This window comes from Oncorhynchus mykiss, chromosome 28 (genome assembly GCF_013265735.2).
Source record: "Oncorhynchus mykiss isolate Arlee chromosome 28, USDA_OmykA_1.1, whole genome shotgun sequence".
NCBI lineage: Eukaryota > Metazoa > Chordata > Actinopteri > Salmoniformes > Salmonidae > Oncorhynchus > Oncorhynchus mykiss.
Window position 1 is genome coordinate 16,500,187 of NC_048592.1, and position 18,004 is coordinate 16,518,190.

The following is an 18,004-nucleotide window of genomic DNA, read 5'->3' on the forward strand; positions in this document are numbered from 1 at the left end:
GTGGGGCAAGTCGACATTTCTCCATGTTTCTCTGTTTGCGAATCCTGTACATTTTTTAGGCAGAGCCTTTAACACATGGTTCTCTGTGACGTTTGAAGTTCCCTGCAATAGCAATACCGCTTCAAGCAGGGCCCCTGTCTGGCAAAGACCAGCCTTGTCATTCCAACATCCAAACATCAACTGTAAACTGTTTACTTTCCCTCAAGAGTTCCCTGCTACTCATCGCAAGGACATTGCTGTTCGAGCCTCATGTCCACAGAATGAATGGGTTTAAGATTCTTAAGATGGAAAAAAAAGCTTTGACATAAAAAGCCAAAGGCTAACCAGCTAAAATGGCATACTACCCTTGAGGGTATAGAACATGTACTCAGAGGAAAAGCTTATACACCACCTAAATGGGAACGAAGTACACAGGCATGCATACGTATGGGTCGTATCAAGCTATGATACTTCAAAAGCATCAGTATGGTGTTACTTTCACTTTTTATATAATAATTGGACAGGACAGAATATTGTGAAGGGCGCAATAGCAGAAAGTCCTAATTTCATGCTAAATGTTTCAGAAAATAAATGTTTTGTGGCCTCAAACTTGATGCCAAATTGCCGTTTATTCATTTAGCCACTATTTCATTTTCCTGTAGAGTGTCTTTCTTAGCACTTTGATTTTAATTGAGGCACCGGCATGTGACCTAGCCAAGTTTCAGCTTAGCCACCATCTTGTAAACAATGGACATTCCGCTGAGCACAGTTCATTTAGAGCCTATGTGATATATGGCATTGTCTCATCTCCAGTGCAGCCATCTAGGCCCAGCGTTATGAGCATGAACTCGATTTGGTGATCTGTGTTCATGAAAATGCATTTGTATCAGTGGCGTCCTGGCATTTGCCCGCTGGGATTATCTCTGGAGCATTCGCCGGGCTCTGCATTTCTGCCAGGCGACTGATGAAACACCTATGCTGAGTATTTTACGCCTGTCAGTGACATCACCAGCTGGAGATGAATGATGGTAATATCAGGACGAACTACATGACGAGGTGTTTTTTGTGTGTGTTTTTTGTTGTTGTTGAATTTGACCCCTTTTTCTCCCCAATTTTGTGGTATCCAATTGTTTCATCGCTACAACTCCGGTACGGGCTTGGGAGAGACGAAGGTTGAAAGTCATGCGTCCTCCGATACACAACCCAACCAAGCCGCACTGCTTCTTAACACAGCGCGCATCCAACCCGGAAGCCAGCCGCACCAATGTGTCGGAGGAAACACTTGGTTAGCGCGCACTGCGCCCGGCCCACCACAGAAGTCATTGGTGCGCGATGAGACAAGGATATCCCTACCGGTCAACCCCTCCCTAACCCGGGCGACGCTAGGCCAATTGTAAGGTAATCAGTCTTGCCACATTTACAGCACATTACAGGGACCAGCTTTTTACTAACTTAGTGCCACTATATTGGATTGGCAGACAGGCATAAAAAGGTAAAGACTATGAAACATTTTATGTACTGTCTCAACGTTAGGCTACGACAGACGACCTCTTTATGTGCTCCCATTGTGAGGTAGGCTGCATGAGAATGAGATACTGTATTTTAGGTCTTAAAAAAAACTGCTGTCCCGTGTGACAGTTCTCTAGAATGCTGCAAATTAAGAAAATGTAGTATCTCTCTCTCTCTCTCTCTCTCTGTCTCTCTGTCTCTGTCTCTCTCTCTCTCTCTCTCCCCCCCTCTATCTGCTCTCTGTAGTTGTGCTTGTCTGTTAGTGACACCAAAGGATGGAGACAGACAAAAGAGTGGCACTTTGGGGAGGTTAGCTGTTTTATTTTTTTGTGTTGCTAGTCAGCTGCGGGGGTTTCTATAAGCCTGTGAATGGGCTTGTTGAGTCGGAGGTAATTCTGTGCCCCGGCAAGGGGCATTAGTTGGACTGGCCTTTCTGCTGACTGGCCTGTGTTCTTCCCCCCTAACAGCAGCAGTATATACCCCTCTCTCTGCTGCATCGGCGTTTCTGTCCAAACCAAAGACCTTTATTTCCCTGGCCCTGTGGCCATGACGACATGTCTAATAGGGTGTGGTGCTGGTGGTGGTGGTGTCAGCAAGGATCTCTTTAAGTTTCGTTATACCTTGGGGAGACGATAAATCTAGATATAGATAAACTGGAACATCCAGGGTTAGTAAATGCTGCTCCTGTCTTCTATAGGCTATGGGAGTTTCGGGCTGATAAATGAATAGACACATGGTGGACATCCCCATTCATTATTATTGGAATTTGTGCTGCCTGCTGAGAATTTGCACAGCGATTGCCATGGCGCCTGGCTGCTGAAGGGCCTCCCAGAGGTGTTCACATGGCCAAATCTCAGACTGAGCTAGAGAACTGGAGCTCAGCATTCCAACAACAGGCCTCAGTGCCACAAAGGCTCACAGGGAAACCACTGCAATCAAATACAGGATAACCCAGAGTTTCCAAAACTCGGTCCTCGGGGCCCAACATTTTGGTTTTTGCCTTAGTAATACACAGCTTACTCAAATAATCAACTAATCATCAAGCTTTAGGGAGAAAAAATAAATGTGCACCCCTTGGAGTCCCCAGGACCGAGTTTGGGAAACACCGGGCTAACCCATGGTATTGCACACACCCAGACACACACTGTACATCCTCAAACACACAGGGAGCAACATTGTAGCCTTGTTTGTAATTAAATTGGGAGCGACCAACCAGGCTCAGCTCAGCAGCCAGCCAGGACTAGCCCCATAAATGATCATTAAGATGAAGCAATATTAACACTAATCACTAATTATCATCTCTTTGATACTATAGGCCACAACAAACAGAGTGTTTCGGCCAGCCAATCAATATACCTCATTAGCAATAGAGCGTGTGAATTAGATTGTATCACCTCTCCCTTTAATGATACGGTTCTCATCCACCCAGTAGACCTTTGGGAAGCTGTCATTGTGAGCTGAGCCGTTCTGACACTTCTCTCTGTATTCTGCCTATGTGTCTGAGCATCAGCCGGACTACTGCTGTTGAGTTGATTGCCTGAAGGCTTTGAATTTACAGACGGGTGGCTGGAAGGAAACACCTTCAGCTAACCAAGGTCATTTAGCGCTCTGAAGTCTGCTTTTCCAGGTTCAAAGACAAAAAAATGACTAATTGGATGAGGTTGCTTGAAAAACATCTCTGTGCAGTGTGCAGATGGTCAATATATAGGCCTGTGGTGTGTTTGGTTCCAGTATAGATTCTCCTCCCGTTGTATCTTGTATATCTTCATTACATAGAGTGTTTACTCTTTGCTTTTTCCCCCACAATGCCGAGCCGCTCTCTGAGACACCTTTGTGTGCTTTTCATCAATATTTAGATGAATGGCAATTCCTCAGGAGCAGCAGACCAGTGTACCATGCTGTGGCTTTGTTGGCAGATGTGATGCTTTATCTGTCTGTAGGTCTCTCTCTCCTCTCCTCTGTTTTCAGGTTTTTGAAAATGATGTGAACATTTTGTCCTTTAAAAAAAAAAGGCCTGTATTTCTGTGTGCTTTTGGTGAGGACTTGGAGGTTAATTCGGTAAGGTACACTCCACTGGACACCTTTGTGTCCACTGTGAAAATCAACAGTCTGACTAAGCAAATGTTTTTTCCCCTCTCTTTATGCTTTGCCCAATTTTCAGAATTTCACAATTCTTTGTCATTGGTCAAATTGCTCTATCTCCTGCTGTGGTGGTTTAGCCATTGTGCTTTATGTTCCGGAATAGAAAGGAACTGGTACATTTTGTGTATTACGTTGAGTGCCGGAAGCAAGCGAACACAAAAGGCTTTCTCTTTAGTTCAATTAGCACGGCAGTGTTAATTCTCTATGTCACAGAAAGGTTATTAGTAGGTAGTGAATTGTATTTCGGTGTGTGTGTATGTGTGTGTGTACTGTATGTGTGTGTGTGTGTGTTTGTGCGAGTCTGCAAAATAAAAATAGTAGCTCCTATTTTAGCTTTTTTCACCAACATCCTTGCTCAGTACCCAGGCAATAGGGCCTGGGGTTAAACCTTAGCTCCCGTTCAGAGCCAGGGCTCAGCATCCCTCCCTCCACATATACTGTATTGCACTACCTCACACTGCTGTGCCTCCAATGTAAAGACCCTCTGAAGTCACAGCTCTCTGTAGCGCTCTCTGTCCTTAAGGTTACACAAGAATGGGAGATTAGATACCCTTCTTCAATACTTTTTTTTAAAGTCATTCCACATCTGGTTTAATAATTCAAAATGGCATCGGCGCAGCCTCCACAATCTCTTTAGCTTGAAGGAGTTTCAGTATTATCTGTATACTGGGTTCTGTTCTCTATCACCGCTACAGAAAACAGCTGTCAGGGAAATCTTTACACACAGGAGGCACTGAACAAGCACTGGAATATTGAAGTGTTTATGTATGTGTGCATGTGCGTGTGCATAGGTTTTTGTGTACCTGAGTCTGTATGTGTGTGTGTGCAGGTGGGGTGTTTGAGATGCACTGTCACTCACTTGTAACATGAACCGATGTCAGACCACTGCCACTGAAGCGCTCTGGGACTGTGTACTAGAGCTCCCAGGAGCCATGTGTGTGTGTGTCACTGCAGCTGTGTGTGTACGTGTGCATGTGTACTCACTTATGAAATAAACATCACACACTTCTCACTCCCTGAGAGTTGGGATCGCTAGCCGACCACGGCGAATCATCCGCGTTTGTCATTGGGGAGAAAGCTACTGTGCAACGACTTGAGCTGAAATAAATAAGAATGAAATCAATTATTCTTATTTTATTTATTGAAGCTGATGCTTCTTTTTACCCATACCCAACAGTTCATTTAGCCACAGTCAAATTAGCACATCAGTTTTAAAGTGCAATGTTTTGGTATTTTAGCTTTCTTTCTTTTTTTTCTCCTTTTTTTCCTGTTAATATTAAAACAAACAATCTTTACATTCAGTCATCGAACAGACTCCCATTTTAGCTTTCAAAGTTGTATTCAGCAAGTGCCCTTCAGGGGTGCACATCTCCCCTTTTGCTTTCTTTCCCTTTCTCTTTTTTTCTCTCTCTTTCTTCTTCTCTCTCTCTCTCTACCGCACCTGTTTAGAACAATACCTTTGTGGTGCAGCTTGACATAAATTATGTATGAGTTTTAGGAGGAATTGGAGAACCTTTGTGGACTATACCACACAGTCTGTGAGTGGTGTGGGAGCTGTCTGGATGTCCGTCTGTCTGTTTGAGTGTCTATTCGCTGTCTTTCTGTCTCTCGCTCCCAGGTTGCCTCAGCTTCAATCTCATGTTCTGTTTCCCCTCTCCTTCTCTTACAGTGAAGTTTGTGAACTGCGGCCGAGGTGGACTGGTGCGTTTCGAGTGCAGTAACCCGTTCGACTTCCGGATAGAGGCTGACGGGGTCGTCTACGCCCTCAGGCCTTTGACCTTGTCCACCCTCCCTACAGTGCCCCTAGTTATCGTAGCCAGGGACGAGACCAATCAGCAGCAATGGCAGACCCAAGTGAGACTGACGCCCCCTGTAGGCCAGGACCAGCAGGTACGTCCAACACCTCCACATGCATCCTCTCTCCTACCCCCTCTCTCTCTAATAGTTGTTGTTTATTTGTGACTTTGAGTAGCATTGTGGAAAGTGGAATGTTCCAATTCGGATTCCGCCGTTGCATCCAATTCCGCTTATTAGCCTCGCATAAACAGATGATTTGTTCCCTAAATTGTAGCAGATGTTCCGCGATACTGAATGGAGGCTCGTTATTTAAAACTTAATGTTTTGGTACAATCCATACGTAGCTTGTTTTTGGTCGCAGGTTCAGGAACAACTGAAGAATTGCAACATTTACCTGGAGTTAACTCTGCAAATAGCACTGCTGGGTGATATGAAAAGTCATAGTCAATCAATCAATAAAATAATAATGCTCTTAGCAAAAATGTTTATCTTTAATTTACAATCCATAGAAACCATGAGAATAGAAAGGTTCAGAACTTCTGTGAAACATCACAGCACAGTTGTAATATATATGGCAAATAGAAATCAAAACTGGACGGTCTTGGCAGTGCATTCGAAAAGTATTCAGACCCCTTCCCTTTTTCCACATTTTGTTACGTTACAGCCTTATTCTAAAATGGATTAAATTACAAAAACTGAAATACCTTATTTACATTGCCTTGCAAAAGTATTCATCCCCCTTGGCGTTTTTCCTATTTTGTTGCATTACAACCTGTAATTTAAATTGATTTTTATTTGGATTTCATGTAATGGACATACACAAAATAGTCCAAATTGGTGAAGTGAAATAAAAAAAATAGCTTGTTGTAAAAAAATTTGACAAAATAAAAAACGGTAAAGTGGTGCGTGCATATGTATTCACCCTCTTTGTTATGAAGCCCCTAAATCAGATCTGGTGCAACCAATTACCTTCAGAAGCCACATAATTAGTTAAATAAAGTCCACCTGTGTGCAACCTAAGTGTCACATGATCTCAGTAAAAATACACCTGTCTGAAAGGTCCCAGAGACTGCAACACCACTAAGCAAGGGGCACCACCAAGCAATCAGCACAATGAAGACCAAGGAGCTCTCCAAACAGGTCAGGGACAAAGTTGTGGAGATGTACAGATCAGGGTTATAAAAAAAATATCTGAAACTTTGAACATCCCACGGAGCACCATTAAATCCATTATTAAAAAATGGAAAGAATATGGAACCACAACAAACCTGCTAAGAGAGGGCCGCCCACCAAAGCTCATGGACCAGGCATGGAGGGCATTAATCACAAAGGCAACAAAGAGACCAAACATAATCCTGAATGAGCTGCAAAGCTCCACAGTGGAGATCGGAGTATCTGTCCATAGGACCACTTTAAGCCATACACTCCACAGAGCTGGGCTTTACGGAAGAGTGGCCAGAAAAAAGCCATTGCTTAAAGAAAAAAATAAGCGAACACATTTGATGTTCGCCAAACGGCATGTGGGAGACTCCCCAAACATATGGAAGACGGTACTCTGGTCAGATGAGACTAAAATGTAGCTTTTTGGCTATCAAGGAAAACGCTATGTCTGGCGCAAACCCCACACCTCTCATCATCCCGAGAACACCATCTCCACAGTGAAGCATGGTGGTGGCAGCAGCATGCTGTGGGGATGTTTTTCATTGTCAGGGACTTGGGAACCTGGTCAGAATTGAAGGAGTGATGTATGCTGCTAAATACAGGGAAATTCTTGAGGGAAACCTATTTCAGTCTTTCAGAGATTTGAGACTGGGATGTAGGTTCACCTTCCAGCAGGACAATGACCCTAAGCATTACTGCTAAAGCAACACTTGAGTGGTTTAAGGGGAAAGATTTAAATGTCTAGGAATAGCACAGTCAAAGCCCAGACCTCAATCCAATTGAGAATCTGTGGGATGATTTAAAGATTGCTGTACACAAGCAGAACCAATCCAACTTGAAGGAGCTGGAGCAGTTTTGCCCTGAAGAATGGGCAAAAATCCCAGTGGCTAGATGTGCCAAGCTTATAGACACATACCCCAAGAGACTTGCAGCTGTAATTGCTGTAAAAGGTGGCTCTGAATAGTTATGCATAGTTGTCTTATTTCTCGTTCTTGAGCTCCGAGACAGGATTGTGTCAAATCATAGATCTGGGGAAGGGTACGAAAAAAATGTCTGCAGCATTGAAGGTCAACAAGAGCACAGTGCCTCCATCATTATTAAATGGAAGAACTTTGGAACCACCAAAATTCTTCCAAGAGCTGGCCATCCAGGCAAACTGAGCAATCGGGGGAGAAGGGCCTTGGTCAGGCAGGTGACCAAGAACCCAATGGTCACTGACAGAGCTCCAGAGTTTCTATGTGGAGATGGGAGAACCTTCCAGGAGGACTACCATCTCTGCAGGACTCCACCAATTAGGCCTTTATGGTAGAGTGGCCAGCCAGATGCCCCTCCTCAGTAAAAGGCACATGACAGCCTGCTTGGAGTTTGCCAAATGCACCTAAAGAAGTCTTAGAACATGAGAAACAAGATTCTCTGGTCTGATGAAACCTGGATTGAACTCTTTGCCTGATTGTCAAGCATCATGTCTGGAGGAAACCTGGAAACATCCCTATGGTGGTGGTGGCAGCATCATGCTTTGGGGATGTTTTTCAACGGCAGGGACTGGCAGTCTAGTCAGGATCGAGGGAAAGATGAATGGAGCAAAGTACAGACAGATCCTTGATGAAAACCTGCTCCAGAGCGCTCTGGACTTCAGACTGGGTGAAGGTTCACCTTCCAACTGGACAAACACCCAAAGCACACAGCCAAGACACTGCAGGAGTTGCTTCAGGACAAGTCTCTGAATGTCCTTGAGTAGCCCAGCCAGAGCCCGGACTGGAACCCGATCGAACATCTATGGAGAGACCTGAAAATAGCTGTGCAGCGACGCTAACATAACAAAATGTGGAAAAGGTGAATGGGTATGAATACTTTCTGATGGCACTGAATATATACTGTATTTAAAATAATGTACACTTCTGTTCAAAAGTTTTGGGTCACTTAGAAATGTCCTTGTTTTTGAAAGAAAATTTTTAAAAAGTGTCCATTAAAATAACATAACATTGATCAGAAATACAGTGTAGACATTGATAATGATATAAATTACAAATTGTAGCTGCCCCTACTCAGTAAAAGGGGCAGATTTTTCATGGAATATATACATAGGTGTACAGAGGCCCATTATTAGCAACCACCACTCGTGTTCCAATGGCACATTGCATTAGCTAATCCAAGTTTATTATTTTAAAAGGCTAATTGATCATCAGAAAACCCTTTTGCAACTATGTTAGCACAGCTGAAAACTTTGTACTGATTAAAAAAGCAATAAAACTGGCCTTCTTTAGACTAGTTGAGTATCTGTAGCACGCGCTCCAGCAGGTATATCTCTCTGGTCACCCCCAAAACCAATTCTTACTTTGGGTGCCTCTCCTTCCAGTTCTCTGCTGCCATTGACTGGAACGAACTACAAAAATCTCTGAAACTGGAAACACTTATCTCCCTCACTAGCTTTAAGCACCAGCTGTCAGAGCAGCTCACAGATTACTGCATCTGTACATAGCCTATCTATAAGTTAGCCCAAACAAATACCTCTTTCCCTACTGTATTTATTTATTTATTTTGCTCCTTTGCACCCCATTGTTTCTATTTCTACTTCGCACATTCTTCTACTGTAAATCTACCATTCCAGTGTTTTATTTGCTATATTGTATTTACTTCGCCACCATGGCCTTTTTTTTGTCTTTACCTCCCTTATCTCAACTTATTTGCTCACATCGCATATATACTTTTTTTCCTACTGTATTATTGACTGTATGTTTGTTTTACTCCATGTTTATCTCTGTGTTGTTGTATGTGTCGAACTGCTTTGCTTTATCTTGGCCAGGTCGCAATTGTAAATGAGAACTTGTTCTCAACTTGCCTACCTGGTTAAATAAAGGTGAAATAAAACAAATAAAAAAATCTGGAGCATCAGCATTTGTGGGTTGGATTACAGGCTTGTCACTCTATTCTTGTTCTGAGATTTGAAGGCTATTCCATGCGAGACATTGTCAAGAAACTGAAGATGGTACAAAGCTGTGTACTACTCCCATCACAGAACAGCGCAAACTGGCTCTAACCAGAATAGAAAGAGGAGTGGGAGGCCCCGGTGCACAACTGCGCAAGAGGACAAGTACATTAGAGTGTCTAGTTTGTGAAACAGATGCCTCACAGGTCCTCAACTGGCAGCTTCATTAAATTGTACCTGCAAAACACCAGTCTCAACATCAACAGTGGAAGCGACTCCGGGATGCTGGTGCTCTGGGTAGAGTTGCAAAGAAAAAGCCATATCTCAGACTGGCCAAGAAAAATAAAAGATTACGATGGGCAAAAGAACACAGACACTGGACAGAGGAACTCTACCTAGAAGGCCAGCATCACGGAGTCGCCTCTTCACTGTTGATGTTGAGACTGGTGTTTTACGGGTACCTTTAACTGTTCACTTAATGGGGAGCACAAACATATACTCAGCCTGATCAGTGGGTAGCAGCGCTGCACACAACTGATGCAGAATACCTCCTCATAAAGACTGATTTCAATCAGCCTTTTTGTGGCGGGTTATGGAGGTATGTTCGTCATCCAACCAGAGGGGATCACTAGTGGTGATTCAAACAACAGACAACATCTGTCTCTAGGCTTTAAAGAGCCACCGTTCAGTCAGTGTTCCCGCTGGGCTTGACAGATATTGCTAAATATTGACCATGTGCTCATCAGTCAACATTGTGATTGGCTGTAGATGAGAATGGCCATGTGATGTGGTGATGTAATGAAGTGTGTCACAGAGAGAGAGAGAGAGAGAGAACAGGGAAAGGAGGAGAAACGAGACTCAAACGGCTGGGTTTGTATTTCTCTCCTCATACTCAGTATTCGATTATGTGTTCCTGTTCAATTGAACGTCCATAATCTGTGACAGTTTTTCTTTCTCACTCTGTGGAATGGTGTTAATTGGCAAGACAGCACAGACTCACATTTAAGCTCTTTGGGAGGCTTTCTCTCTCTCACTCTTGCTCTCTCTCTCTCTCTTCCAGCCTTTTCTCTGTAGCTCGTTCTCAGCCCTTTCTCTTTCTTTCAACCCAATTTGCACCGGTGTGAGTGAGCTGTTTTAGGTTGAATTATTGAAGTCAGCGTTGTCTGATCTTACGTTGTGGACTTTCATTGTTAATGAATGCCTCTAAGTACAGTACAATGAGCCTCTTTGTTCAACAAAGACACAGTCTGAAAATACATTGTCTCTTCCTCCAGTCATATACAGGACAAATTAGTTACCCAAGCAGTACATTTCAAAAGCACCTCTCCGAAACCACTGCATAAAAGGCACTTGCCTTTTATAAGCCTCCAGATTAAAACCGTTGAGAGTTATGTCTAGTTAGTATGAGTGCAGCAGTGGAGGTTTAAAATTCTACAGGGGATGATTTAGTGATAGTTTTGAAAACAGCATCGTTAGCTGCTGACGCTCATTTACCATTGTGACTCCTGCAGGTATGTGATTCTAATGACATCATTAGTCACCCGGGCCGGTCATTTAAAGAGAAATGCACACATGTTCAGGGCAGATAAACAAGGGGCTTGGCCACAGTTGTTTTTAAATAGAAATAAGCGGACCCAAATGGGTAAGCACGTGCTTTTTTTTAGGAGGGTGGGCCTAGTCTAGACTGATTGACAATTGATGTCAATGTCAGTGCTGTGTGTCAATGTGATTGACTTAACTGTATTGACAGTGGTGGCTTTGGACTTGATGACATGGTAGTAACCAAATCTTTGATTGACTTCAGAGCCCTCCACTATATATCTCACCAGTTTATTGGGCCGTGTGTGGTTGGTTATCTGGTTATCAGCAATGGCTGTCATGAATCATCATCATGCGATCCTTAATCACATCAGCAATTAGATGCTATATTAGCGAGCGCTGCGAACGCATCGGCCCTGGGGAATGTTTTAGCACTAGAACCGCTGGGCCTTGACGAATCCCCTTCAAGCTAACTAGTTGTAATTCTGACTGAAACATTCTAACAGTGTAATTAATACACTTCATATATACTATCACTAAAATATTGATTTGGTTGTGTTCATGAAGGTAGGTGTTAGGTAACATTAAAATATATATTTTTCTCTCCCATTTCAAATAACAAAATAGCATTTTCATTAGTTTATATTACTGTAGGCTGGAGTGCCTTTGTTACAATAATGAAACAGAAAACATTTGTTCCTCGTTTCAGGAAACTAGGCGTATATCGCGCATCACTACTTCACAGGAGCGCCATTTGAATGTAAACATACTTATTTTTCTTTAAATAAATTCTGGAACATGTGAAGTTTCATGTGCCTTAATAACAAACGTATATGCCATCTGTAAATAGAAATACACTTGTTAAATTACGAGCCTAGTTCGTTTAGCCAAGAAAAATGACAGCAACCTTCCCGCTAGCCATGATTGGCTGAGATAATGAGTGGGCTGGACATGTCGAGAGATGAGTTCAGATTGGTCTGCCATGTAGCACCTTCCGTCTATAATATGAGCTGATCAGTATGTGTAGGTAATCCATTCTAATGCTGCTTTTTTGAAATATATCAGGTCGTAGAACTGCAGAAGTGTTGCTCCCCACTTTCTGGAGGACCGAGTTTAGAAAATCAGTGGAATTAGAGTATAATAATTAAGGAGATTGAGAAAATTCTGCCGTTTGATTGCAAATATGCAGACAGAGTCGAAAAGGGAACACACAAGGCTGTTGTATATTACATCTTCAAACTAAGGGCAACCATGGCATTTGTGACAGAGAGGGAGAAGCGTCTATCCATATATACGGGTAAGAGAGTCTAGCTAGCTACATGTAGGCCTCCATTGTAAATAAGAATTTGTTCTTAACTGACTTGCCTAGTTAAATAAAGGTAACAGCTAACATTGGACCTTTGGTTAGCTACCTGCAGATTCACACAAGGTTGGGATTATGGTTCATTGTTTAGCTGAGGTTCCGACTCAGAAGAATAATAGAGATGTCATGATTCATTTCATCCCCAAGATTTTGAGATTATAATTATAATATACAAATAGAATAGAATGGCCCACCCTGTTATTCATTCAGAATAAGTTATTATGCATGATCCGCTTCCCCTCGCTCTGCAACTCACCCATGCTCCCCCTTTCGACCCCATCATACTTTATTTAATGTAGTTTTGGTTTAGTTTAGGTTCCGTTTTAGAAGCAATTATCGGGGTGATTATCAACTGGCCTCTGCAACTTCCATGTCGGATGAATGAGCAGCGCAGGTCCTACTGGTGGGAGAATGAGGGGAAAATGGGAAAAACATTCAAATTATGACATGCCCTCCTAAAAACGTCTATGACTCCAGTTCTGTTTGTGTTATTTCGATTCTAACAGCGGCAGTGGGTTAAATAGACTTATTTAGGAAGGGCCGAGGACGGATGGGGGCATGACTTTAAAAATCAGAGTAATAAAATGAATAAAGACCTCCCCTGCTAAGACCATCCACATCAACAAAAGAGTCTAGGCCTTAGAGAGGGTGATTTTGTACTTGTCTATAACAACACAAACACACATACACACACACACAGTCAGAGGATGGAGGTAGACTCCAACAAGGTGCAGAGAGACATGCCGAACACTCCAGAGATAGATAGATGTGTGTTGGGGCTAAGGCTTCTAAGCAAACCCTCCACACCATTCATCATTCCAGACGCCAGGTCACAAATAATTACCGCTCGCACTTTCTCCTCCAGTTTAATAGGGTAATAGATATTTCTGAAGCATGTTCCCCGCTATCTGTCCGCTTGCCTCTCTGCATTTCAAATGTGTGAAAGCAGCATAATCGGATTTCAAACATGATTAGTGGAGACGCTCCAACAGCTCCGTAGATCGTCAGGGAGGGGTGGCATGCGTGCCGAGGCGGCATAAGATGGGGCTCGTTTTGTAAGGCAAAACAGTCATTAATTTTGTTGTTTGCACAGAGAACTTTCTGCTAGTTTCAGTACTTGGGATACTGTGCAACGAATTGGCGATCAGTAATTACAGACGGAGGAGAGAGTAAATAAAGGACTTTCTGAGGCGTGACTGTTCTGCAGCAGGGAAATTGCATCTGTCATTCACTGACTTTGACTACCTAAGTTTGCCGGCGTCTTGTTTTCATTTTTACCATGGCGCGTTCAAGGTTATTGTGACTTTTCTGGCGCTGCTTCAGCATCTCTCCCAACAGTCTCTCTCTGTGGAACAGCATAGGCAATTGGAGCCATCTGGGTATTTAGAGTCTGGCTTGCAGGTACCATCCTCCTTTGTTTCAAATCACATTCATTACAGCCATGGGAGGATGGCACATCAATTTTAAAAGCCTTTGTGTGTGTGTGTGTGTGTGTGTGTGTGTGTGTGTGTGTGTGTGTGCGCATGCTTTTATCAGGACATGAGAGGAGGTCTGTGATTTAAAGCTAACTGTGGGCTGCAGTACTATCCCCGACAAAGCACCTCAAACACTACTCTCATTCCCAGCCTTGTTTCTCACTGAAAGCCTGGAAAGAGAGGCTGTTCAAACACATCATCACATATATGGAGGCTATGTTAACCTTCACTGAATTCTCAAAGTCAAAATGGATCCTAAAATATAACGTGGCCACATCAAAAAGCCTCCTACAAGCTCCCACATTTGGTCATCTAGTGGGTATAATTGAATGATATTGGGAAAACAGTTTTAGGTCAGGCAGGAATGTACATTCTCTTGAATTCCTTCCATCACATCATTGGTAGTTAAAGACAATTGGTCTTGTGGCTACTGTATAAACAGTCTACCTCAAGTCATTCGTTTCTAGATGTGTCCGCTTTAGTTGTTTTCAATGTCTATCTGAAGTTTCCATAGTTTTTTTTAGATGTGCCAAGTTAGTAACCTGATGTTATTTCTCTCCTTCAGGCCCAGGACATCCAAGCTCCCCCAGCTCAGTCCCAGGGTCTCCAGGAGATATGGTTCCCATCACGGCAGACAGACAGCAGCTCCATCGGCCAGCTCAAACGCATGAAGAGAGACTGGGTCATCCCCCCAATCAACGTTCCCGAGAACTCCAGAGGAGAGTTCCCCCAGGACCTGGTCCGGGTAAGATGTCGCACGCACACACACACACACACACACAAACACACACACAAACACCAGATATCCACAATATCAAAGGAAACGGTATTGCTCTGATGTGAGCTTCATGGTTCTATGAAGCAGCAGAAGATTTTGGACCGGCCATTCCCATTCTACCACCATGACCACAACACTCAATCCACCGCCATATTTACTACATGTCCCGAAAGGGGCCTGTGCTATTATATCTGATTTCCCTCTCCCAGTCAGGCAGGTCATTGATATGAATGTAACCTGGTATGATGTAGCGTTAGAGAACACAGTGAATTTTACAAAAGAGCCCTCCATTGGCCTGTTTCCCAGTTGAGATACTATCTTCGCTTTATCATGGGCTCAAGGACACTCCCAGCACATCCATTTACCTTCCACACACACACACACACACACACACACACACACACACACACACACACACACACACACACACACACACACACACACACACACACACACCATAGCAGTGGGTGGGTGGATGTGAATGAAGGACTGGCAATCTTTCTCATGTCAGTTAAGAAGTAGATCCTTTCTCAATGTAAGCTTTCTGGTTCCTGACTGAGTGCTAAGTCCAATATACGACATCTGTATGTATTATCTTTAATCCAAGGGCATTAGGGGTGGGGATTTTACTGAGTTGAATCAATGACATAAGGGTGTGGCAACAGGCACCATGCAGACACACTATGGATACTCAAGCTTATGGGTAGAGATAGATAGACCAGTGAAGACACGGAGACTCAAATATATCACACTCACATAGCCTTGCAAAAGTATTCAGGCCCCTTGGATTTCTTCACCTTTTATTGTGTTACAAAGTGGGATTCAAATGTATTTACTTGTCATTTTTTGTCAACAATGTACACAACATATTCAATGTACACAACATATTCTGTAATGTCGAAGTGGAAGAAAAATTCAATTTTTTTTTTTACAGATGAATTGATATTGAATTAGTAAAGAATAGTTGTTGCATAGTTTTCATCTCCTTGAGTCAATACATGTTAGAAACACATTTGGCATCAATTACAGATGCTTCTTGGGTAAGTCTATAAGAGCTTTGCACACCTGGATTGTGCAATATTTGCCCTCTATTATTTTAAAAGTCTTCAAGCTCTGTCAAGATGTTGAGGATCATGGCTAGACAGCAGTTTTTAAGTATTCCCATCGATTTTTTAAAGCAGATTTAAGTCAAAACTGTAACTTGGCCACTCAGGAACATGCACGTCCTTCTTGGCAAGCAACTCCAGCTTACAATTGGCCTGGTTATTGACCTGCTGAAAGGTGAATTCCTCCCTCAGATTCCCTCCCTTCGCCTTTGCTTAGCTCTATCCCATTTCTTTTTATCCTGAAAAACTCCCCAGCATTTGCCGATGTCAAGCACACCTATAACATGATGCAGCCACAACCATGCATGAAAATAAGGAGGCAGTTACTCAGTGATATGTTGTGTTGGATTTACCTCAAACATAAGGCTTTACATTTAGGACAAAAAGTCTATTCCTTTGCTGTGTTTTTGTGGTATATTTGTATATCTTTTTAATTATGTCATTTAGGTCATTATTGTGAAGTTGTTGATCCATCCTCAGTTTTCTACCATCACAGACATTGAACTGTTTTAATATCACCAATGGCCTCAAGGTTACATCCCTTAGCAGTTTAATTTCTGTCTTTCAGTTCAGAAAGATGACTGTATCTTTAATGTGTCTGGGTGGTTTAATATATAATCCACAGCATAATTATTAACTTGATCATGCTTAAAGAGATATACAATGTCTGATTTTATATTGTTACCCATCTCCTAATCACTGTCTTTCTTTAAGAGGTTTTTTAAAAACTCCCTGGTCTTTGTTGTTGAACTTGTGCTTGAAATTCAATACTTAACTGAGTTGTCTGTATGGGGACAGAGGTAGACTTAGTCGTCAAAAAACAATATTGTGATATTGTCAGAATTATACAATACGATATATAATATTCATATATGCAACTGTATACATTTTCCCCCCATCACCAGTACACACACACACACACGCGCGCGTACACACACACACACGCGCACACACACGCGCACACACGCACGCGCACCCACACACACAGGCACAAACGCACGCGCACACACACACCCACACACACAGGCACAAATGCGCACACGCGCACACACACCCGCACACACACACGCACACACACACGCAAGGGAGGAAGATCTGTTTGTACCACTCACTAACGGGACTCCAGGGCAGGGCAACACACGCACCTATACATACCCCCGCCACCACATTATTATTTTAAAGTAAAATTCTGAACATTACATACACCTTAGCCAAATACATTTCAACTCAGTTTTTCACTATTCCTGACATTTAAACCAAGTAAAAATTCCCTGTCTTAGGTCAGTTAGGATCACCACTTTATTTTAAGAATGTGAAATGTCAGAATAAGAGTAGAGAATGATTTCTTTCAGCTTTTATTTCTTTCATCACATTCCCAGTGGGTCAGAAGTTTACAGACACTCAATTAGTATTTTGTAGCATTGCCTTTAAATTGTTTCGGGTCGCCTTCCACAAGCTTCCCACAATAAGTTGGGTGAATTTTGGCCCATTCCTCCTGACAGAGATGGTGTAACTGAGTCAGGTTTGTAGGCCACCTTGCTCGTGCACGCTTTTTCAGTTCTGCCCACACATTTTTGATAGGATTGAGGTCAGGGCTTTGTGATGACTCCAATACCTTGACCGTGTTGTCCTTAAGCCATTTTGCCACAATTTTGGAAGTATGCCTGGGGTCATTGTCCATTTGGAAGACCCATTTGCGATCAAGCTTTAACTTCCTGACTGATGTCTTGAGATGTTGCTTCAATATATCCACATAGTTTTTTCTTCCTCATGATGCCATCTAGTTTGTGAGTGCACCAGTCCCTCCTGCAGCAAAGCACCCCCACAACATGATGCTGCCACCCCCGTGCTTCACGGTTGGAATGGTGTTCCTCGGCTTGCAAGCCTCCCCCTTTTTCCTCCAAACATAACAATGGTCATTATGGCCAAACAGTTCTATTTTTGTTTCATCAGACCAGAGGACATTTCTCCAAAAAGTATGATCTTTGTCCCCATGTGCTGTTGCAAACCGTAGTCTGGCTTTTTTATTGCGGTTTTTGAGCAGTGGCTTCTTTCTTGCTGAGTCAGTATAGGACTCATTTTACTGTGGATATACTTTTGTACCTGTTTCCTCCAGCATCTTCACACGATCCTTTGCTGTTGTTCTCGGATTGATTTGCACTTTTCGCACTAAAGTACATTAATCTCTAGGAGAGAATGCATCTCCTTCCTGAGCGGTATGATGGCTTT

The 18,004-nt window shown here is 42.8% G+C and overlaps 1 protein-coding gene across 1 annotated transcript in view; it reads left to right on the top strand.

Moving 5' to 3' along the window:
- The window catches only part of LOC110508639 (cadherin-2), an 83,368-nt gene that overhangs the window by 41,975 nt on the left and 23,389 nt on the right, over positions 1 to 18,004 (top strand). The window contains exons 3-4 of the mRNA XM_036965888.1: positions 5,300 to 5,520; positions 14,457 to 14,636. Coding sequence (XP_036821783.1) covers positions 5,300 to 5,520; positions 14,457 to 14,636 — 401 coding nt within the window. The remainder of the gene's footprint in view (positions 1 to 5,299; positions 5,521 to 14,456; positions 14,637 to 18,004) is intronic.